The following is a 22,308-nucleotide window of genomic DNA, read 5'->3' as shown; positions in this document are numbered from 1 at the left end:
TCCGAAATGAAACAAAGACCTTGATTATATCATCAAGATAAAACCAAGTCTTCCGACTTGGTCTAGTACTTAAGCTACTCATAGCCTAGACTATGTTTTCATCTTTGGGTCTTTTTCAATCATTGCCATGTCCAGGGAGAAATAATTGTAATCGTCCATCATGTATATTCTCTCACAGCTTAGATCTACCTTCTCATCATTCCCTGGACATTCCCGTACAGAAAGCTCAGCCCCTCCCACAGACGTCAGTTGTCGCCGCCGTACCTCACGCTGCAGTACCCTCAAAGCGACCCTTTCATAACTTAGCACAGGGTCCGTCTTCCAGTAGCACCGCACCCCCCCCAACACAACGTCTCAGAGTCGGCACCGTACAGAAGCCAGTTGCCGTCTCTGCCTCATCGCATACTAGTGTACGCACGCACCAACTATCTTATCACACAAATTCATTGATCGTGTTATATAGACCGGCGTACCGATTATTAGAATTAATGCTGCACAATCTCAAGTCGCCCTCCCAGTTCGTCAAGCAATGCTAAAGACACTGTATGAACACTTTGTCGTCCTTTACGACACTATATTGCCCTTAAACCCAACCCTTGCCTCTGAGCATGCCCTTCGTCAAGAGGAACAAGTCTATACCAAGTCCACTAAGTTGACATATCGCAACGTGCGCCCTATCCGTTGCCAGTTCGCACATCTTAAACTATCATTTAGGCTGTCATAAATTCAGTAGCAGCTTTGAAGCGACGTCCAATACCTGCGTCTATATCACACCCTTCCGTTGGAACTGAGGAAGATTTAGCAGCCCGCGCAGAATCCAGGAAGAAATTAGATGACCTCCAGGTAACTCGGCTCCTTCTCAAACCAGTCGTCATGTCTTTCGAGGCCATGCAAACGTGGGGCTTTATTACCGAAGTGCCTGAAGGGCTTGGAGGCGATCAACCGAGTGCTGAAGGCAAAATCACTCAATGCGAACGGTGTACCCAGTCATACATGGTCAAAAACAATCCCATAGCAGAAGAATGTCAATATCACTGGGGAAGGCTCTTCACGCACAAAGTCAATGGTAATCAATTTTCATAACGCAGCAAACATTCTTTGACACTCTTTGAAGGCGAGCGTATGCGTTCCTACTCTTGCTGCCAGAAGCCAGCGGAGGAAGGCGGGTGTACCAGAGGCCACCATGTCTTTTATGAGTCTAAAGCAGAAGACTTACACTCACGTCATGCATTCTCATTTACACGTCCATCAGTCGCTGATACGGAGACGGATACAGCCTTAGATGTCGTGGCTTTAGATTGCGAGATGATTTACACAACTGGAGGTCTGCGTGTCGCCCGTGTTTCGGTTGTCGATGGTTCCGGGAAACAAGTTTTCGACGAACTAGTAAGAATGGATGACGGGGTTGAAGTCATGTCAGTTGTTCCCCCCTTTTCGGTGCCTGCAATCGTGAACCTGACCATGTTTCTTACAGAGACTATAACACACGATTCTCAGGCGTTACCCAGGAAGAACATGCGCAGGCTACGCTCTCATTATCTTCTATACGCAAATCCCTTGACGCATTCATTAACCGCGATACCATCGTCATTGGTCATGCCCTTCACAACGATCTGAATACACTTCGGATAATCCACCACCAATGTGTCGATACAGCTATTATCTTCCCTCATCGCGCAGGTCCTCCATATCGACGTTCTTTGAGGGATCTGTACGTCGTTCCTCATTTGACTCTATGTCACCTATTTACGAAATTATATCAGGGCGAAAGAACACCTTGGTCTCACAATCCAGGCTGGTGGAGGAACAAGCGGTCATTCTTCAGTGGAGGACTCTGTAGCAACACTTGATCTTGTGAGGTGGTATGTCCTGAACAAGCTAAAACCGACTGCAAAGACGTAGATACTGTTACTGCCACTACCGTTACCTTTGGGTATCATCCACGCATACCTCTCAAGACATCCGCTATCCATAAACTACCCATGTCATGCCTTTCACTGCAACAATTGAATCTAAAGCGACCGAGGTAACTTTCAGCGGATTAACGGGCCTTGAAATGCTATAGATACAGCCAACACCACAAGGGAGAAAATGAGTCTAACCGCGTGCAGCTCCCAAACGACCTATGATGTCCTCGGAGGACTCTTGCTCTTCGACACTATCTGACTGTGTGACCTGTGATGTGGATTCGTTCAAGTTGTCCCGATATTGTAGCAATGAAGAACTGACCACGCGCAGCACCGACTTCTTGGAGGATTCCTGCATCTCTCCTGCGATCACGAGCTCGTCCAGGATCTGCCGAGTGATATGAGAAGACGATATGGCCAATAAAAGCTGACAACGTACTGCATACGCTTTCTGGAAATTGAAAATGCTGATACAAATCAGTGGACAAAAGGTCTCACATACTACGACACTTTCAAAACGTACAGGTCCAGCTCGCATACCTAGATGATACCCGTTCAATGAGTACATCATCTCGGAACAGCGTGAATCAAAACGCACATTTCCAAAATAACGGTCCAAAACCTCGACGTAACGGTGAATAATCTCCAGCGTGATGAGTTCGTTATCTCCTGAGGCAATCCCACAAACGAAGAACAATGATGCATATCGGCGGTATACGACCTTGGTGTCTGCGTCATCAATGTCAACTCACCACTTTCCTACATATTACAGAGAGAACTCGCCCTTGTACTCCAGGAAATTACACATCCGCGTGCGCCGAGCCAGGACGAGCTGAGTGACGTCCTTTACGATCTTGACTTTTTGCTTGGGCGGCATGGTGGAGAACCATTTTGCAAGGCGTACTTTGCCTGGTTATCTGATAAGTTAATAACACTTTGATGGATTAGAGGAAGGTGACGGGCCTTGTCGTGACACTAGCAGGATGTAGTTGATCATGAATGAAGGTGCTTCCTTGTGGCTGTGTCTTATTACATGGTGCAACAATATTTACATGTATTCCACAAGCATTCAATATTCCATACCCTAGTACAACTCTAGTACTGGTTTCTGGTGGTATTCTCTAAGTAGGTAAAATGATAATGACTCTCGCATTCTCGACTGCAGCCGTTAGAAACCCACGAGCCACCCGAATCTATCATTTACATAGTACAGATTAAATTGACTTCGAGTCTGCACAAAGGTAGATTTCATCAGCTTCCCGAGTGCATGCAGGAGAGAATTGAGGGCGGTCATATTAGATCAAGAAACATTCATAGGAGCCACCGACCGCTTCCTTGGAAGCGGTTACGTGGTGGTCCCTCAAACCACGTTTATAGTCATCCCGCCCAATCATGATAGATTGAAACAGTCCTACTCACAACATCCATGCACGGCAGTAAATGAGAACCATCGTTATCATTGCTTAGCTGCTGGTGTCTTTTTAGAGAGAGTGGGAGCCAGCGCTAGCTTCCGCTTTCTCCGCAGCTCCCAATAATCCATGATCCATGTCTGCACCAACCCAAAAGTGGCTGAAGTGACCCAGTAAAGAACGACGCCCTAAACGATGGGACTGAGCTGATATGCAAAACGAGCTAAAGACATGCTTACCCCTGGCACCATGGTCGCGACAACAATACGACCAACAGAGATCAATCTCAGCGCAGATTTAATGATCTTCTGAGGTTCAATCACAGTCTCCCCTCGAGCGACGCGATCTTCTTTCCACTTCTGAACTTTTTTCTGACGCTCGCGTTGCGCGTCGGTCATAAACCAGCGTGAACTTTCGACATTGGCTAGAGTGACAAGACCGAGTGCAATTGGCAGAGTAGCTGTAGGGTCTGCGTGCGCCAACGTGGAAAGCGTCAAGAACGACTCGGAGTCAAACGGAGTGGGTGCTTGTGACAACCGATTGAGCACTATCGAAAACCCCATGAACAACGGAACCTGTGTGATTATAGGTATTGCCATTGTGAATCCAGGACTACAGCGGTACTCCGAAAAAAGTTGTTTTCGACGTGTGGTCAACTGTGGAGGGTGTTAGACTGGGATGAGATAAACACCCGACGACTCACAAGTTGCTTGACGCGTTTGCCATGAGCTGCTTGTATTTGTTCCTTCGTACCGCGAACACCAGCTTTCTGCATTTCGGTGAGAACTAGTTTTGATACACCAGGTTTTAAGGAGTTAATTATGGGCATGACCTCTTCCTCCGCACGTCGCTGTCTCTGCTTTGCCTAAGAGGATAAAGTTACTTTACGACACACAGGCTCAGCAAGAAAGACACACCCATATTGAAAATGGTACAGTCCAGATGAGACGCGAAACGACCGTGCAGATTATGATAGTTGTAGAATACGGAGGGAAGGACGGTGGTAGAGGTAGAGCGGTGGCTAGATCCAGAAACCCATTTGTGAATGTCTCGATGCTAACGAATGTTCGTCTTTGGAAGCTACGAGGTTGAACTTTCCCGCATGGTCGATGAAGTACGTCGACTGCTCGTCGTGCAGAGCAGTGAGCGAGCATGAACGAGCATGAACGAAGTTAAATCGGAACAAGCTGGTGATGGCAAAGTCAATTTACATAAATAACGGTCAATAGGAAACGAATTCATTGTTATGTCACTGTGCGCTAAGCCTTACAATCTTTGTCTATCGTCCAAAACTCAATACAGCCATGCTATTCTAGCTATAACACCTCCCGAGTCCCACAAGTCACTGCGCTTCGATATCAGATATCATGCACATCGCCAACTCAAATCCTCAATCAGTCAATCAGGGTCATGTTTATGGCTACTGTTTATGCCCTCTGAGAGGCGTAAAAGTGCCACCACCAACAAGTATTCTCCCTCAGGTGCCATTCGGAATCCAGGCGAATGTTTGGCGGATTTCTGATCGCAGTGAATACAACTTCACGAACCAATGGCGCGCCGTGCGGCGGCATCAATAGGTGAAACCCAGATAGATATACACAACAGACTTTGTGTGGCCAAATTGGCCAGCAGGTTGGCTTTCAACTTCAAATTGAAAAGCTTTGCTATAAACGTGGCTCGGTTTCTCCAATTGTCACAAGTCAACCGATGTCCTTTTGTCTTCTTTGACAGGTTTGATCGCCACGCAGGGTTAGCCTTTGTGTGGAAGTCGACGTTGCAAAAGTGCCCACTTTTCTGGCATTGAGCAGACCTGAGTATAGATGAACATTCTTGATATCTCGACCACTGATTTCGAGTTAGTCTTCCTGCTCAATATCGAGCACACTGACACAAGTAACATCAGGTGCGATCTTAGGCAAGCCAGTCAGATCACGTACCCCTCTTCAGAACTCCTCTCGGCAGGGCAATATGTCGAAAAAGAGAAAGAATTGCCAACAAATCCTCCAGGATTGAATACGTGACATCCCGAGTATGTCAACTTATACTTCTCGTACTTGTCAGCCAGGATCACCTAGGATGGCATTATGATTTAGACGTATGAAAACGAGACAGCTGCTTACAGTGGTCGGAAGAGGGTATAGTCGGAGCGCGTGGTCAAAGTCTGGCAATACAGGTTGAATATGTGTGGTCAGAGGGGTAAGGTGACTTTGGTCTAATATCGACTGGACCAACTGAGCCCGAGGTCAGTAGCATTTTTTTGCATGCGAACGCAAATTTTGTACGTACATATCGTCTCAAATCTTCACCAGTGACATTTGGTTTTATGCCAATTGTGTTCCTCAACATTCGTGCCATGGTATCCTCCCTAAATATAACAACCTCCTGGCCAAAAAATTTCAGACGGCAAGGATTGCTGGTGAAGTGGACTTTTGGAATCTTGCTGCGGAGATGGGACGTAAAGGTAGACAGAATTGGTCTGCGGGGAAGGGTACTGTTGCCCGTGATATCTAGAGGCCCTGGAACAAAGACAAAGTACGTTTCTCGAGTAATTTGAGGGTATGATGCTATTAAATCGGCCAGGGAATCGAAGTTTTCTGTTCCATTATATTGAATGAGCATCGAGTGCGTTCATGAATCAACCTACACGAACCTTGGTAACGCTGGATGTCTCTACCGCCCCCCTGCATTATTGACTTGCTCGTGAAATTACCACACATGACGATGACCTTGGGTATAAAGCTGTTCTCGATGCAATTGTCGAACATCTTCTGAAGTCCAACGAGGGTTTGAGGGTGGTCTAGCCAAACATCTGAAAGGAAGAAGAAATAGAGGTCGGAGAGTTCTTCACGAATCCGACGGGCGAACTGTGACTGCAGCCTGGTTACCCGAGGTCCGCACCGAGAAGTAAGGATAGCTCACATCTTCGAGTAGGGAAGTTGAACCTTGCCCCAAAAAGTCGATGTGACCGTAGATTGACCTAATCTACGTGAGCAAGCATGGTGACAAAATCAGAAGAGTATACCTAGCAGTCTCCCGATCCTCACAAGGAGGTTGTCCCATAGCCACAACCTCGAGGATGCCATCTTCATTGTATTCCCCTTCTACAAGGGCGAAGCAGCCCTCCGTATACAATCCTTCGCCTGGTTCGTCCTAACAAAGTCATAAGAGCAACGTCATCTAGGGGTTTCGAGGTTCTTGCCATTTTGGACAGATCAAGCTCGACGCTTCCGTCCGAGTCCTCGACGCACAATTTCCCTTCTTTGTTGTGCGCAAGCATTCCCAAGAGCAAGAAGCGTTCGCCGGCCCTACCAAGCAGCTGCTTTGTGGATTTGAGCTGATCGAGTCATGGATCAGCGTTGGACCCTCGATATCAGATTATTGAGTACCGTGACAAGATGTTCTCGGTCTCGAGATGGAAGAGTAGACGGTGAGAAATGTTCGTTTCGTAAGATGCTCTGCTTGATTATATGCAATCGGTTGCGTACTGCCGCTATTCGCGAGTCTGCGCTACCCGCGACAGTGAGAGGGTTAGAAGATCTTGATTGAAATGAGATCCAAAGTTGAAAACAAGTCATGATACGAACACACTTCTCGAATGTCCCTCTTTCTTGAGACCAGTGCCATGATGGCATCTCAAATGCGTCTACGAAGTGGAGATGACTATCAGGGTCTAGTAGATCTTCTGCTTCCCCCGGATTGCCTTGGTCCTGCAACGCGTCGTAGACTCTCCGCAAGATATCTAATGAAACTTTCATGGCAGCATCTTTTGTAAGGGTTAGCCTTGCTAAACACCACTGATTTAACAAACGCGTCACCATCTTGTTTATTATACTCCCTTGCAATGGTCTCGATTGAGAACTCCACGTCATTGTCCGCTATATCATGCCTTTCAAGTATTTCTTCCAGGAGTTGTAGAGCATCTGGACCTAGCGAATGGCTGTATTTTCGAAAGACCTTTTGTCGGGAATGCAATCAGCTGCGAGTATCAATTGTTATGATAGAGGTTTGAACCTTGATTATTGTGAGTTGTCGACCATCAGTCATCCCTGCGCGTGTGTGGCAAGGAAAAAGAGGATAGCGTTCAAGAGTATCGAGACTCAACGCGGTGTGTCCAAAGACTCAGACGCGTTCAGAGGACTTTTTAATTGGCGGCCTTAGGTTCCTCGAGTTGCCTGGAGTCTTAGTGGTCAAAAATACAAGATACAGTTGTGAGATGCGGTCGTGATAAAACTTGTCAAGTAGAACCGTAGCCTTTATCAGAAGATAATGGGCCGTATGACGGACCTCGAACATCGCGCTTGCAGCTTGCTTCTGGTATAGTCACGTGGTAGATGGAGAGTGATCCTTGTTAGGCATGCAACCGTTTTGTGCTCCACTCAGGCGTATCTGCGGCGAGCCTCAATATGTTCGCGACGTTAGACCTCGACATCAGACCTGGATCTGGAATCGGGATGTTTGAGCTAGGTGTGTTCGCAAAGGCTCTCCGAATAAGTACGAGACTCATGCCGTATCAGGTACTTCCCTTTGGGCAGTCATCGACATCTTGCGCGGACTTCAACATTTATTCCCTCAGGTTGAGGTCAAGTTTGATCCAGAGGACTCTGCAACGACACCAGTCATTCTCCACCTTCGTCCTCATCTGGACCTCTTGTTTTCAGGATACCATCAACGCCTCCATACTATCTGCGTAAGGAAACTCAGGGAACCTCATCCACCAGTGATGCTTCGCTACAAAGATACAATCATATCTTCATCTGCAGAACCTTTGGTCAGAGTACATGTTAGCCGTACCTTCGGTCCAACATATCCAGGAGATGAGCTAAAGTACCCTGGCATATGGTTCAGCTTCGATGACGACAATGTCAATGAAGGATTCAAAGGGGGCATCACACACCTAGAGCAACGAACGCAAGAAGTAAGGCGTATCTTTATCGGACAAAAAAGTGTAGATGGAGAGGAGCGCGATGCTTTGGACGAGGTATTGCCATGCCCAATCATGCACGGTGACATTTCCAGCGCAGTTATCAAGGTCATTTCTACTTCTACTTCCTGTGTAATCAAACTAATGCCTTAATCAAATCAGATACATGATGGGGTGGACTTTAGTTTTTTCTCTTCTACATTACTTCTCCAGGTTCGCATCGGAGAAACTACAGCACAAGACCTGACGATTGATCTTGGACCTCCCTCTCGAGTTCATCACAAGGAGGATGAACGAATGACCATTCACTCACCAAACCTACAAGCATCTGAAGATGATGGTAGCACCGACTGTAAATGAATCCGAACTCCTCAGAAACATTACCACTCAGCGTCAGATCTAGATTTCTATAACTACTTCCATCATGGTGTGGACTTCCTAATATCCGGCCAGACCCATGTTGTGAGAAAGATTATCATACATTCGAATATGGTACGACACGTATTGCCTCTTCGTGATCTTTTTGCAAATCCGTATAGCCTGGCTCCCCGCTCTTTCAGCGATATAAACGATGTCCCTGGCAGTTGGAGGGAAAACCCGAAGATGACGAAGACGGTAACCTGCCTCACTTTCATGTTTCTTAGCTGTGTTCATCTGAGCATAATCCAGATTCACCTCCCCGCAAGCACTTTTATGACAAGGTTGCCGATTCTTGGTTTTGCTATATTTATTCAGTGCTGATCCAAAAGTCTAGTTCGAGACGATAAGGCGCTTTCTCAGTCCTGGAGAGATGCTACCCTCCATGTTACTAGACCGCACAGATGAATATGATAACATCACATTACCTAACTCGTCAACCCGTCAGTCGTCAGTGCTTTCAGTGTACTTGTTAGACTGACTGTTCTACACTACAGGCTTGTATGGTTACGACGGTGTGATTTTGGAGGTGAATGAAGCATCGCAAGTCGTGACTGTGATGTTGTTTTGAATTTTAATATCGACCTTGTACTCAGGAATAAGTTACCTACCTGGATCCACATATCTATTCATACGTGGGGACACTAGCAGACACTAGCCCTTCTTTCATAGGAGGAGACAGCAGAGAAACCGCCATCTTAATGCACAGCAACGCAGTATGATGCCCACCCCTACTATACTTGGCCAGTACCACAGTTTTGGAGACAGCTGCTGGCAGTCGAACTATAGGTGTGGGCCATTGTAATTAGTACAGTAAGCCTGCGTGGGACTGTCGATTTTCTCGTGATCAGCTCAATCTGATTCTGAAGGAAGCTTACTGTATATTTTTTTTACCTCAGGAAAAATGGACTAGATGTGCTTGCGGCATCGAAACACTGCACGGAAAAGGCACTTTCCACATTAATCCGTCGGCTCGAGGGAAGTCGTCGCATTCACCAAAAAAACCAAGATTTTACAAGTGATTCTCCATCGTCATCTAACACTGCCTCAAATTTGACGCTATAACTGACACAGATCTGTGTTCGGAGTCACCAAGCTCCACTCGGCAATTCAGCCAAGACATGCACACATTGGTTCATTACACTTGACTGTAGTAGACAGTGCACGCAAGAACGGCAGTGTAACATTCAACTCGGATTTATGCCCGTGCCATATGACCTTGCAATCATGGTGATCTTGCAATCGTGCTCAAACACAGATTCTCATCGGCCTCTCTCGCGATCGGATAATGTGGCTTTGACAGCTTGTTTTTTTACGTAGCATCAGAGTCTACTGAATCCTGCGTGCTCGCGTTTTTGCCGTCTTTTGATACGCCATAGCTGCCGAGCCGCCGACCAACGCACAGTTTTGGAGACAGCAGCTGTAAGTAGTCTATCACTACGACATCATGGACACGGCAGCTGTAAGTAGTCTATCACTACGACATCATGGACACGGCAGCTGTAAGTAGTCTATCACTACGACATCATGGACACGGCACGCAAGAAGCGTGCTCACCCTTTCCTCTTATGTGCAGGTGATGGACCCGCCGTTAGCCTCATTGCCTCCATTGATGACGTTACAGCAAGTCGGACAGCTGCATTTCTTCGAGACCTCGACAAAGTATAGTTCCGAACAGTAATACAAATACGGATTGCCGTAGTTATAGCCCTGGAGGGTTGCGCACCCATACGTTTCTGCAAGCACTCGTAAGTACGCGGTCTGAGGTCAAAACACAGTATGCTGAAGGTATTTACCATACTGGGTGCATGGCTTGTTATTCGGGTCTTGTGCTGTAACTACGCCCGACAGTACTGCAGTAGACATAATCATAGTGATGAGTGAGATGAACTTCATTGTTGCACTCCAGGATAGGGCTGGATGGTGTGTTTTGTTCTTGAACTGAAAGTTATCACTTCGATTTTATACACAGACATGACTCATTTAGTGGGCGACTTCCCGTAAGGTTTCACAGACAAATTCCTGTTAATCCTCAGGCCTCATGCTTTAGCCGAGATTCAATACTCAAGCTGTATATTTGGAAAGTAGGTGTCACTAATGACGCCCGATGATCGTGGAGCTAGTATTCAATGTGGGCAGAACCAGGCAGAACCGTGTTCTGCCAGTGTGGAGATCGCATCTTTTATTTTGATACTATTGACTATCGTGCCTAGATACTAGTCACATCGGGTCATTATTCCATCGTAACGGTGCTGAGTTACGCACCAAGCGACTCCTAAAGCTTCGCACGTGTTCTTATCCCTGCAGTCATCTATTCACCTCAGGCAAGTCGTTCGTATGAAGCATACTACACCCATCAGTCACTAGTCATGCATTCATGGATGTACCCCGATGACGCGGTCGTGCCACGTTGGTCCAATCCTGTGTTACCCTTCTCAATTGATTTCCCGGCTGGGCAATAACATCATGGATCATCCCGGAATCGATCATCGCACAAGTCAGTCTCGTCTCACAAGGATAACACATCAATTGAGAAAAGAAGCAAAATATGAAAGTGGAGCAGAAGACCAATGAATAAAACAGCTTTCCAAACGAAGAGTATCCTCCACAATACAAAAAGCATCAAGTTTACAGAGGCAACGTACTTACCATTAGACCATCCAATTCCTTTCCGGCCCCTGTGTAACAGGAAATCCACATCCGAGCTCGTTTACCGTACAAGTATTGGAGGGACGAAGCACGCTCAGGAAATTCTACGTTGGAGCAAGCCGCTCCAACGTTGCCGGCATCACCTCCAATGGAGGGAATCATGTCCCCGCTGTTTGAGCACATATGATCTGAAGTCGATGACGTCCTTGACATCCCAGAATATGGTTATAAGTTTCCCGCGGCAAGCTCTGGTGGTATCTGAACCATTTGGAATCTTCCACTGTAAGAGCATCTTGACTTGGAAGACTTGCAGCCAACCAGTGGTTTTGAGTACACGCTGATTACGCGACTGCGCGAGGAGGGACTGCAGGAACCTTCCGTGCTATCAGCTAACTCTTGATGCTTTCAACTTTCCTGAACTTGTATTCTGGGATCGATTTGGATATCATTTTCATTGCACCAAGTGAGAAGGATTTTAACTCTGGATAACGACATCCACCAGACAAGCGCTCTGTGTCTCCAGACTAATACTAGAAGTCAGTATTGGATAGCGTCTACGAGGACCAGGGCAGTCGCGGTGGCATGGCTGAGATGAGGTGGCATAGACAAGATTCACACGAAACGGGAAAAGCAACGATCGTCGATCGATCGACAACACGGGAAGTGCCAGCGGAGTTGCAGAAAAAGTATAGGCATAAGTACTACTATTATGGTACACGCAATCGGCAGCCCCCAGAAGTCGGCAGTCACGCAAATGTCACAGTAAGTCACGACATGTCACTGAGCCAGTTTCAAAGTCAGCTCGGCAGTCAAGCAGGAGCGCAAGGAAGTGAGTTAGTATTCGGCGTGAGCAAGCAAGTACAGTATATACTAGTAGAATCTAAGTACGAGGGTGACCATGATTAGTGCCGTAATTGTAGAATTGAGGGGGATGTGTAGGGAGACTGTGTGTGTTGTAAGGTTGTCTGTCTAAGTTTGATGATGATGCAATGGGACCGCCGGATGAATTATTATGTTGCGTTGTAGAGTAAGATGGTGCGTGGAGAGCTGGATTAGCATAGAATTGATGAAAATATGGCTGGTTAGTAAAGTGTGGAGGATAATATGGATTAAAAAAATGTGCACTGGCAGGTGGGGTGAAAAAATGAGTACCGAAAGTGTTGGACGAGGTAGCGTCATTGTCTTGCGAGGTGCCACTACTAGCCTGTCCTGTCGATGACGCAGTGGCTAAATCTATAAAGTAAGGGAGAGCGGGTTTCGGGGAGTCACAGGTGCTCGCGTGGCTTTCGCGTAGGAACGCTTAAGAACGCTTAGCTCGCTTAAACCTCTTTTTGGAAGTCTCGCGTGGTTTTGTCACGTGGTTTCGAGCGCCGACTCAATACCATTGCCCGTTCGAGTGCAGCAAATAATGAATGAAAATTAGAATGAGAGAACAGGGGAATGGGGTAACAGCCCAAAAGTGCTCGCTCTGCTCACACCTTTGGCCCGTTACCCCATTCCCCTGTTCTCTCATTCTAATTTTCATTCATTATTTACTGCACATATTAGGATGTAGCCAAGGCCAGGAAGCCAAAAAGGAGTGCGAAGCACTCCTTTTGCTTCCTGTGCCGAAGGCACAATGGGTGTTGGACTAGTTCTTATTCTTCGAACGCGTTTTTTCCCGTCTGGAAGAGCGCAGCAAAACGTGGATTGTCGGCAAAGTGCTGATTTGCGCATCAGCAAGAAACTCTTTGATTCCAGTCCTGAGTTCCTCAACCGTTCCGAAGTCTGTCTCTTGAAATCTTGAGAGCGCCAGCAAGTGCGATAAAATAATCCTTGCGCCGGAGTGTTGAGAGTGCATCAAACGTCTTCGACTTGATATCGCGTTCAATCTGAGTGTGGCGCACTTCATCTTCTGTCTTCTTTTTGGCCTGCTTCTCCATGTCGGCCTTATCCTTTTCACGCTGCTCTAGCCCCATGACCAGCAGCACAGCACCAGTCGGCACTGGTGTGTGCAGTATTGAAACTCCGTCACGGCATATATCGGCAGGTGACATTTCTGCGTGATTTCGGCACTTTCAGCTATCTCATTCAATTCTGCTTCAAATGTATTCGTTTGACCTCGTATTGAGTTGTGTTAGAGAGAGAATGATGTCTATGTAAAGAATTTTGTGTTTAGGTAGCTGGAAACACGAGTTTTGTGAAAGTGCCAACTTCTGGGGGCTGCCGATTGCGCGTACCATAATAGTAGGGGCCGGCGGTGCCGACACAGACCTTGCGGAGCTTTAAATCCTGACTGCAAACTATTTATTGACATTAATCATGGTGGTGGGCAACGCCCACCAGCAAAGCATGACACTTATATAAGCTATCCCACACTATAAACACACAGAGAAGTGAAACTTGATGCTATGTACCAAAGGAAAGACTTTTGTGTTAAGTGTTTGCGGGCGAAATGTGACGGATTGATGGTCTAAACAAGAGTATCAGAATACATTTTGCAATTTCACGTTTTTGAGCATATTTTAGCCTCAGAAATGGTTGGTTTTAGGCCCCAAGAGCACACAACAAAAAATCTATTCTGAAATTATTGTTGGCTGGGGGGAAATGAAAATATTCCTCGCTGTGCATGAACGGAAATGACAACAGATGTGGTACATAGAGGTCTCGGATGAAAACAGCCCCTGTATACAGTAAAAGGTCAGCCACAATTCGCAATTTTCCAAAAACGGGACTTACAGCTTCAGCGCAGATATGTGACGCGCTCGCGTTCCTTCGAAGTCCTACATACTGCGTGCAGTCAACTCTCATTTTTAAAGACATTATGATATTTTAAGTCTCACCATAATCTTCAACACCAAATGGCGTGTCAAGTACAGCCTGGCCCTTCCAAAAAAAGGTGCTCTAAAGCCAAGAATGAGCAACTTCGATGTGCCCGCGCGAAATGGCTCGATAAAGAAAACCACGCACCAGATAATGTCTCACTTCCACGAAAACTCTCTGCAAAGGTCAAGGTCCTTAAGTCATGCCTAGCTGCATCACAGGAAGATCATGCTGCAACCATGGAGAAGCTCGATGTCACGAGTTCCAAATACAAACCATTATTCTTACTTGAACACTTGTAAAACACCCTTTAAACACCCGTTAGAAGCACCTGTAGTTAGCGCTCAATCAGTGTCTGTACCTATAACATTCACAAACCCTAACCCGAATCTATCAATTCCGTTTCCAAACTTCTCTATTCCATTAGCACCCACCACCTTTATCTCCAATATCTCTGATTACGATTTCCTTTCACAAGCGATCAAGTCACGTGACCCTAGAACCTTCGAGAACCCTTGCACAGCACTCACACGTTTCATGACATCATAAGTGTAGTTATATTTAGATCATTGTACGATTCCTTTTCTATTTAATGATTGGCTAGTTAGTTCAGATTCAGATTCAGTCTCTGCTTCAATATATGTATATAGGTAGCTCATTGTAGTCAGTAGTTCTTCAGTTCAAACCTCTTGTGTATTAGCTTATTGCTAGCAATCTGAGACATACCTGCTATCCTCTATTCTCTTGTTGTGATATCCTTTGTTTGAGTCCTAGTCTCTGCCCCTGCGTTAATTCGTTATAAGGGTTGTGACACTTGAGGAAACAACTCACACACTAGAAGAGACCCACGCTGCACTCAAAGTGTCCGAGGCCAAGAATGCTTGCTTGCGAAGTACCATCCGTGTCGAACGACAGCGAGTCAGGCGCACTAAGGCACAATGTCATATACCATATATCCGGTTACAGATCCGATGATCCGGATCTCAGATCCGATCCAGATCCGATGAACATATCCGTTGTCCGGTCCACAGATCCGCTTTGATTCTTATTTCATTTCCTGTTCATATATGTAACTCTAACTTAGACTTTGCTTATACTTTCGTACATAGCCTCGCACCTTTGCTTATTGATCATTCTGTTAGCTATCCGTAGTATATAAACCTTTGTATATGCGCTGTAGTAGATCAGTTCGAATATCATCTTAGATTGCACTCATTCCGTCTGGACTCTAAGTCCCTCCGTTATCCGTCCGGACTTGAGTACGCTACTCTTGTCTACTCCGAGACTTAGGATAGATTCCTATAGTCTACATATCCGCCTCTGTCTTCGGACAGTCCTCACCTGTTAGTTTCTAGTCCGGATCCGATCCGGATTAGCCGTTACTCTATACGTTCGATATCCGGAAGTCTTAACAGATCCGTTGCAATACTTATCTGTCTCACTAGACGCGATACTTTAGCTCTCTGAAATAAGGGGCAAGACTCAGGAAAGGGGCACAGCGCACGAGCTGAGGCCGAAGCCCTTTGGATCCGATACTACTTGAGTACGGTCTTAACACACAACTTGTTACAGCATTGCAAACGGTTGAAGGAGCAGAGAAGCATATTCCACTCAAATCACACCTCAAGAGCAAGTCACAGCACCTCGAGTTGCTCAAGAAGCTTTCGGCTCGTCACTCAGCACGTTTACGAGGTGAATTGGTGACTCATGACAATGATCTCGACGACACAAACGATGACACTTAGGTGGATACTAATATGCTCCCTTGCAAATATTGCATATAACCTATATTTACTTGATCACATAATTCAGTGCTGCACATAGAATACTTTAGCATAATCTACACTAGTTTCCACCACAATATAATGCATAATAACTGCTTTGCCGTTGAGTACGCGCCCGGTTTCAAGAAAATGGACCATTTAGGGGTTTTTGGCTTATATAAGTGTCACGCTTTGTTGGCGGGCATTGCCCACTTACTACCATTAATCAAAGTTTATTTCCAGTATTCAGTCTGTCAGATCTCGTCGATGTTCGCGTTCTAAGTCAAGTGTATCTATGCAGACCGCCGAACATCCTACATATCGTGCAGATCGCTGAATGTCCTACAAACATCGAGTAACTATCTTGAAAAAGCATTTCACATCCCGGTGTACACGTATTTGACGACTCAGGCCTCAGGCCCTGTCGTGGTGATCTTATGTTGAATGTCAGTTATCTATGAAATAGTGATGCTTCAGTGCCGATACCTTCTTGAATCTGGACGTCTGTTTGGGCAATCGAGACATGCACATGATGAATGGTGCCACGATTTTGCACCTCTATGACTGTTTCGAAGAATCCGATGACCATGCATTGGGCCCCGTAGCTATAGAGGACTACAGGTCACACAATGTCGACTTAATGCATGCTTCATCATGTCATGATGCATGATGCTTGTATAGAATGCAATTCCCATCAGTGTCACGTCCATGATCGCAACACAACGATAAACAAGGGCCGCACGTAACCCATAATCCTTTGTACTTTTCACCTTTGATCAATATTCAAATATTCAATCATCACCAGAGTACATTCCCTCGACCGTAACAGAAGTTAACATCCGAGACTTACATAATCATTGTGACATAGCCTAATAGGAACTTAGGGGTAAATGTATAACATCATTTGTATCACTACACCTTCTCGAACCAAACCTCAGCTCGGTCTTTCACAGTCGTGTGCGTTCGCTCCCTCTCCGTTACTCGGCCCGCCAGCCCGACCAAGCCAAACCCAACAACCTTTCCATCTTCCACAACAAACTCTGCCATAGCCTCGGATGACCCGATCTCCGATGTCTCAAAGGGTGTAGTATCGCACCCATATCCTTCTGGGAACAACGAGGTATACTGAACCACGAACGTATTTCCGGACCGGTGCACACCTCGAATATGAGATGACCATATGCGAGGCCATGCTGCGAACAGCTGAACTGGCTGGGGAGCACCCGACTTTCCTGCATCCACCGCAGCGAAGTCGGAGATCACATCCTGACAATACGAGGAACTGCCAGAAGGACCGCAAAAAGTGATGGCGCCGTATCCAGCGTTGGTGTATGTACCTGTGAACTCTTCAAGTGCAAGTTCCAAATCAACGACGTTTTCGTTTGGAGGTGTGATTGGTTTTTTTTTCCGACGTGTCGGGTTTACTGAAACGGTGATCAGTGAGCAAAGGGAAGGGATTTGGCAATGAAAATAATGAACATCGGTGGTGATGGTTTTGACCGCAGATTCAGAGCCACATCGATTATACGGTTGGAGATATTCATCACAGGTGTTGCTTGATCGCCGCCGTTGGCAAAAACGACGACCCCAATATCGTCATTTGGAAGGAATGAGGCCCGTGTAGAGAATCCTGGAAGCCCCCCTGTGTGGTGTACGATCTGATACTCCGGCATCAGTCATCATGCACAATAACAGATGAAAAATTGGTTACATCGTGGCCTAGGTACGAGTTTCTACCCCAACCCATCCCATACCCCTGAATCGAGAACTCGGGATCAGCTGAGGCGCCGATGATTATGGAATACGACTGCGATGCGTTTCCATACACAGACAGCGGTATGACTGTGACATTGTTGTGCACGCCCTTGTTAAGCCACAATGCAACCCATTTCGACTGGATGGTAACAAATGTCTTCAGTTGGTAAATAGAACGAAGGAAAAAAACACCTACCATATCTACGGCACTCGAAATCACGCCGCCTGCACCGGCCATCAGAGTCACGATCTCTTCTGTGAAACACTGAGGTATGAGTCTGCCACTGTTAGTCCATCCTTGGGTGAATCTGCCAGTCTTCCCAGCCTTTGCGGGTGAAAAGGTAGAAGAGGTCATTCCTAGTGGCGTGAAGATTCGATCCTCTACAAAAGATGTGTATGTTTGTGCGGAGTAAGTTTCAATGATATGTGCGGCCGTCGTGAACATCTATTCGTAGATTAAGAAGATGCATTTAGCGCTTTTGCTGAAACTGCGTTACCTTGTTGTTGTACGACCACTGTTCCCGAAGTTCAAAAGCTGGCCTTAGATGGCGCATCCGCAAGACATCATCTTTCGGGCTATCGTGTGGTCCATACGAGTAGTCATGGCTAGCTCAGGCTCAATAAAATCTTGTGGTGGAGCGTTGAAGAATTTGAGTCAAGCTTACCCAGCAAGGCCAGACACATGAGAGAGGATGTCCTTCATATTTGCTTTCTCTGATGCCCAGGCATCCATCAATTGCCATTCTCCCGGAAGGATGTCTTTTACCAAGGTATGCCAATTAAATTCCGACAGAGCGGGAGGAAGCGGCGTAACGTTTCTTCCATGTTCATAGTCGTCCATCAAAATTCCAAGAGCGCTCACACAGAAAGCCTTGGACACAGATGCCATGTGGAATAATGTCTGGAAATTGCAGCTTCAGTGTTCATGTAAGAAGAAACTTGAGCAGTTCGCACGTCTTCTGTCATGTTTCCCCATGAACGAAATTCCGGTTCACCGTACCTCGGAACAACTGCGACAGATAGTCCAGTGATGTTCCAAATATCGAGGATCTCTTGGATAGAGTTGGAGAGCTCTGAGGTGATAACCTGGCCATTGTTTACCCAGGCAGAATCAGCTAAGAGCGATAGCTGGGAAAGATGGGTGAATGGCTGGCTCAATAAGCCTAATGCTACACTCAGCAGTTTAGCCATGGTGTTGAGAAGAGGGTAGCAGGGCGGTCACTCGGTGACCAGCCTTGCGCTCGAACGAGACTAGAATAACAAACATCGTGAGAGCGAACTGCGGAAACAAAACAAAAGATCTAAGAGGCCTAGTACCAGCTTGTAACTATCTTCTTCCCTACCGTCTTGACTCGAAGCCTTTCAACGATGTGCGGTACCTGAGCGTGATTCATGAAGATGCCTTGCGCATTTTTGCCTATTCCACGTATGTTTGCTGTATATCACTGTCCCAAAACTCGTGTAGCCAAGATAAGAAACCTATGATCAGCTGATCTTCCGCTCGGGACCGTCTCGAAGTTCAGGTACGGTCTAAAAGGTACATACATAGCCACTGAATGATAAAGAGAGGCTAGGATGCTAGCATGGGCGGGTCCTCAGATGGTACGAGTCACCCGCGGGATTGTACAGTGACCCGGATGCCGAGGCTGTACCCAAAGGTGAAATAAAACACTTCCGGTACTTATATTTGAGGAGAGTGTCGCTTTCAATGTATTTCTGCTGGTTCCATGTAATGTTGTTGGCGGTTCAAGAATAACATGGAAAAATGACGTATTTGTTTGGTCTCGCTTGCCATTACATATCACGCTCCATCGTGATAGACCTTGCTCCGCAAGGTAATGATAGTCCGCGACCATGATCTCACCACTGCTGCTGCAGGTACTACTAATCCATCGTCAACATGCTGCAGCTCCGCAAACTCCCTTTCAAAACTTATCTCCCGTCCGCATCCCAGCCTGGTCCGAGGCTAACTCCGTGTCCATCATTTTATCCGCGTTGCGAATATCTTTCAGCCAAGCAAACTAGTATCAACCTCATCGATTCGGGTCCTGGAACCTTCGAGATTGTCACCAGAGACTGCTGCAAGCGGAGGAATATTTTGAAGCGTCCCAGAACTAATAGTCCTAATCATGTCTATATGACCCTTTTGATGCCTCTATCAAGAAGGTGATGCAGCCTTGAAGCGTGAAGCTCGTGCTACAGCCAGTGAATCACGTCGCATTGATGTCAGAGATACAGACGCTGCTCGACACCGAGGTGTTTGCGACCCACAGGCTGGAGATGTCCTTGATGATCCAAACGAACCCTTAGCGATCTACGAAAATGTGCTGCAATAATTTTACATTGTTTCGTGTAGATGTTTGTTATACAAAGATCTCGGGCCAGAGAGTTCTTAGTTCTTCTAAATCACTGATCTGTGTGATGCCCTCGGGGTCATTAGGATTTGTATCTTGAGCGAGTTTCTTCATCTTTCCGCCATCCATAATTTCCAAACCGACCTCGTAAAAATGTACACAATGGCCCCAGCCAAGTTCTTTAGCGCTTGTGACATTAAGCCGGCTATCATCGATGAAGTAACATTTAGATGGGTCTGAAACATTCGCTTGTTTCATGGCCTGTATAAGACAGAGTCAACATCCATGACTAAACAAGTATGAAGAACTGACATTGTGATAATAATCTGGTTCCGGTTTGCAAGTAAAGCCGATTTTCTCATAATCACAGTAAACGAGGCCCTCGATCTGGTCTTCTAGGTCTAATATCTTGAGCACTCGTTGTGCGTGCTGAAGGGTTATTCTGCGTTATGACTTCACGAGTACGCGAATCGGCGCTTACGTTCTTGTATGCATTCGTCAAAGCCCATACTCGAACCTTCGTTCTGTCCAAATCTTGAAAGAGCTTTCGTAGTCTCGGGTCTGGTTTGATGAGATCATCGAGAGGGAGTGTTCCATCACATTTCCGATCAAAATCCATGGGATCTGGAGCCGTATGTCTATTCAGCAGTAGGTGCTCGCAGCGTAGGTCCTACCTATATCATGATGACGTGTTAGACCGCGAAGTGCAAGTCCGTACTGAGTGTAGTATGTGTAATGCAACTCGGAGGCTTTCTCATCATCGAGCCCAAGAGTGACGAAGTATGCTGCTCTTTCCATATTGATCATTCAGAGTATTTGAGGGAGTCCAAAAACTGACGAACCATGGATACGCTGACCCATGGCTTGGGAAATCTTTGTGCTGGCAGAATATAGTGTATTGTCAATGTCAAACCAAACGATTGATCTAGGATCTTTGACACAAGTCAGAGTGCGCGATGCAATGCGGAAAGAAAACCGACCTTCTACAGGTATATCCGGAGACATCGTCAGTGAGGGTATAAAGATGAAGATTATGGTATGAATCGATAGCAAGAAAGGGCATGCTTAGTATGGGTCTAGCACTGTCACGAATTTAGAATTTCACTCTCACGCTGTGAACTCCGATACCACTCGTCTCTGTACTCGTAATATTGATAGACGGACGCCTCAACAGATAGTATCCTCAAGACTGACACTGTGAGCACAAATCTTTGCATTTTCTGACCTCAGGGTGGATGGTGGAAGGTCTTGGGACATATCTATCCCATTGATCGTCGATTTTGGTGGAGATCAGAGTTGGATGGCTAACCTGCCTTGTGGATAACCCTTCGGCAGTAACTGACTTAAATCGTTCTAGATGGCCCGCAGCAGACAACTCGCACCCGGCGTTGGGCGCTTCTCGCGCTCACAAGCTGCTTCGCGCCGTGGTCTTTACAAGGGTCTCAAAAAATCCGACAAGCCCGCACCCGCAGAAACTCCCGCCTTCAAGGAAGTGACAGTGGGTGGCGACAAAAACAGCGGCACGCGTCTCGTACCCACTTCCAAAGCACCCCGGTTCTACCCTGCAGAAGATGTGCGTCAACCAAAGAAGAGCCGAAAGTCGCCAAAGCCTGCCAAACTTCGCCCCACAATCGTCCCTGGTACCGTCTTAATCTTACTCGCTGGTCGTTTTAGGGGGAAGAGGGTGGTTTTCTTGAAGCAGCTTGATAGCGGGTTGTTGTTGGTGACTGGACCTTACAAGATCAACGGCGTTCCCCTCAGACGGGTGAACCAAGCATATGTTATTGCCACATCCACCAAGGTTGATCTTGCTGAATTTAAGGTACGTGGATGGTGTCAGAGCAAATCTGAATCATTGCCAACCTTAGTACCATGTATCAGGTCGATGCCAAGATCAACGATGCTTACTTTGCAAAGCCCGCAACCAAGTCAAGCTCTGCAGAGGCTGAGTTCTTCGAGGAGGGCAAGCCGAAGGCAAAGGAGGCCTTTCCAGAAGCCAAGTCTGCCGACCAGAAGGAGGTCGACAAGGCTATTATTGCTGCCGTGCAGAAGCAGGAGAACCTTGCAAAATATCTTAAGGCTACCTTCGGCCTGTCGAAGGGTCAGTTCCCTCATCAGATGGTGTTCTAATCGTAGAGGACGCTAGGATCATGGAGCTGGGTGGGTTGACGACATCAGATATATGATATGCCATACTGCAATATTTCCATTACTCTTTTCATTGCTTTCTTTATGCAAGTAGGCCTTCATGAATCTGTACTATCAGCGCTCTCAGTTTGCATGAATTGCTGAGTGACAATAATTGTGGCTGTGCGCCATTTCATTGCCACG

The 22,308-nt window shown here is 46.5% G+C and overlaps 10 protein-coding genes across 10 annotated transcripts; 3 read left to right on the top strand and 7 right to left on the bottom strand.

The window, feature by feature from the left end:
* The first annotated feature begins 42 nt into the window (after positions 1-42).
* Positions 43-2,014, top strand: DFJ58DRAFT_139523 (ribonuclease H-like protein). Its single transcript, XM_041378837.1, has 6 exons — positions 43-410; positions 464-667; positions 715-1,066; positions 1,115-1,415; positions 1,475-1,711; positions 1,764-2,014. Exons 1-6 carry the CDS (start codon positions 93-95, stop codon positions 1,900-1,902), a joined length of 1,551 nt encoding a protein of 516 aa, XP_041247722.1. The 5' UTR covers positions 43-92; the 3' UTR covers positions 1,903-2,014.
* An 83-nt stretch (positions 2,015-2,097) lies between these two features.
* Positions 2,098-2,904, bottom strand: DFJ58DRAFT_714510 (Adaptor protein complex sigma subunit; the record flags this gene model as incomplete). The annotated part of the gene is made up of 6 exons (XM_041384032.1): positions 2,098-2,175; positions 2,230-2,334; positions 2,418-2,447; positions 2,506-2,636; positions 2,691-2,816; positions 2,841-2,904. 6 exons carry the CDS (start codon positions 2,902-2,904, stop codon positions 2,098-2,100), a joined length of 534 nt encoding a protein of 177 aa, XP_041247721.1.
* A 42-nt stretch (positions 2,905-2,946) lies between these two features.
* On the bottom strand, positions 2,947-4,513 carry DFJ58DRAFT_769601 (60Kd inner membrane protein-domain-containing protein). Its single transcript, XM_041389021.1, has 4 exons — positions 4,234-4,513; positions 4,020-4,181; positions 3,556-3,972; positions 2,947-3,504 (listed from the first exon to the last, which is right to left on the bottom strand). The coding sequence occupies exons 1-4, from the start codon at positions 4,468-4,470 to the stop codon at positions 3,364-3,366; spliced, it is 957 nt and encodes a 318-aa protein (XP_041247720.1). The 5' UTR covers positions 4,471-4,513; the 3' UTR covers positions 2,947-3,363.
* A 727-nt stretch (positions 4,514-5,240) lies between these two features.
* DFJ58DRAFT_862383 (DNA polymerase epsilon, subunit B) lies at positions 5,241-7,631 on the bottom strand (the record flags this gene model as incomplete). The annotated part of the gene is made up of 11 exons (XM_041394069.1): positions 7,328-7,631; positions 7,132-7,270; positions 6,905-7,079; positions 6,703-6,853; positions 6,516-6,650; positions 6,339-6,466; positions 6,236-6,293; positions 5,967-6,186; positions 5,603-5,910; positions 5,437-5,538; positions 5,241-5,387 (listed from the first exon to the last, which is right to left on the bottom strand). The coding sequence occupies exons 1-11, from the start codon at positions 7,358-7,360 to the stop codon at positions 5,241-5,243; spliced, it is 1,596 nt and encodes a 531-aa protein (XP_041247719.1). The 5' UTR covers positions 7,361-7,631.
* Positions 7,632-7,719: 88 nt separating this feature from the next.
* On the top strand, positions 7,720-9,225 carry DFJ58DRAFT_654736 (uncharacterized protein; the record flags this gene model as incomplete). The annotated part of the gene is made up of 8 exons (XM_041381814.1): positions 7,720-7,780; positions 7,831-8,345; positions 8,400-8,589; positions 8,641-8,729; positions 8,777-8,852; positions 8,907-8,938; positions 8,992-9,097; positions 9,152-9,225. 8 exons carry the CDS (start codon positions 7,720-7,722, stop codon positions 9,223-9,225), a joined length of 1,143 nt encoding a protein of 380 aa, XP_041247718.1.
* Positions 9,226-10,135: 910 nt separating this feature from the next.
* Positions 10,136-10,581, bottom strand: DFJ58DRAFT_769587 (uncharacterized protein). Its single transcript, XM_041389020.1, has 2 exons — positions 10,451-10,581; positions 10,136-10,390 (listed from the first exon to the last, which is right to left on the bottom strand). The coding sequence occupies exons 1-2, from the start codon at positions 10,548-10,550 to the stop codon at positions 10,221-10,223; spliced, it is 270 nt and encodes an 89-aa protein (XP_041247717.1). The 5' UTR covers positions 10,551-10,581; the 3' UTR covers positions 10,136-10,220.
* Positions 10,582-12,123: 1,542 nt separating this feature from the next.
* DFJ58DRAFT_743015 (uncharacterized protein) lies at positions 12,124-13,532 on the bottom strand. Its single transcript, XM_041387236.1, has 3 exons — positions 13,190-13,532; positions 12,939-13,156; positions 12,124-12,536 (listed from the first exon to the last, which is right to left on the bottom strand). The coding sequence occupies exons 1-3, from the start codon at positions 13,192-13,194 to the stop codon at positions 12,184-12,186; spliced, it is 576 nt and encodes a 191-aa protein (XP_041247716.1). The 5' UTR covers positions 13,195-13,532; the 3' UTR covers positions 12,124-12,183.
* A 2,938-nt stretch (positions 13,533-16,470) lies between these two features.
* Positions 16,471-18,881, bottom strand: DFJ58DRAFT_769576 (beta-lactamase/transpeptidase-like protein). Its single transcript, XM_041389019.1, is given in 9 exon segments — positions 16,471-16,503; positions 16,515-16,516; positions 16,530-17,292; positions 17,397-17,526; positions 17,580-17,762; positions 17,820-18,068; positions 18,121-18,229; positions 18,289-18,524; positions 18,563-18,881. The coding sequence occupies 7 exon segments, from the start codon at positions 18,812-18,814 to the stop codon at positions 16,781-16,783; spliced, it is 1,671 nt and encodes a 556-aa protein (XP_041247715.1). The 5' UTR covers positions 18,815-18,881; the 3' UTR covers positions 16,471-16,503; positions 16,515-16,516; positions 16,530-16,780.
* Positions 18,882-19,903: 1,022 nt separating this feature from the next.
* On the bottom strand, positions 19,904-21,020 carry DFJ58DRAFT_769560 (pyrimidine 5-nucleotidase). The gene is made up of 6 exons (XM_041389018.1): positions 20,958-21,020; positions 20,820-20,909; positions 20,652-20,762; positions 20,459-20,601; positions 20,290-20,406; positions 19,904-20,238 (listed from the first exon to the last, which is right to left on the bottom strand). Exons 1-6 carry the CDS (start codon positions 20,980-20,982, stop codon positions 19,987-19,989), a joined length of 738 nt encoding a protein of 245 aa, XP_041247714.1. The 5' UTR covers positions 20,983-21,020; the 3' UTR covers positions 19,904-19,986.
* A 76-nt stretch (positions 21,021-21,096) lies between these two features.
* DFJ58DRAFT_769559 (ribosomal protein L6e-domain-containing protein) lies at positions 21,097-22,306 on the top strand. The gene is made up of 2 exons (XM_041389017.1): positions 21,097-21,799; positions 21,859-22,306. Exons 1-2 carry the CDS (start codon positions 21,335-21,337, stop codon positions 22,105-22,107), a joined length of 714 nt encoding a protein of 237 aa, XP_041247713.1. The 5' UTR covers positions 21,097-21,334; the 3' UTR covers positions 22,108-22,306.
* The last annotated feature ends 2 nt before the right edge of the window (positions 22,307-22,308 follow it).

This window comes from Suillus subalutaceus, assembly GCF_016647625.1.
Source record: "Suillus subalutaceus strain FC151 chromosome Unknown DFJ58scaffold_17, whole genome shotgun sequence".
In the NCBI taxonomy this organism is placed as follows: Eukaryota; Fungi; Basidiomycota; class Agaricomycetes; order Boletales; family Suillaceae; genus Suillus; species Suillus subalutaceus.
Note: the sequence above shows the minus strand (reverse complement) of the source record. Positions and strands in the feature narration are given on the sequence as shown.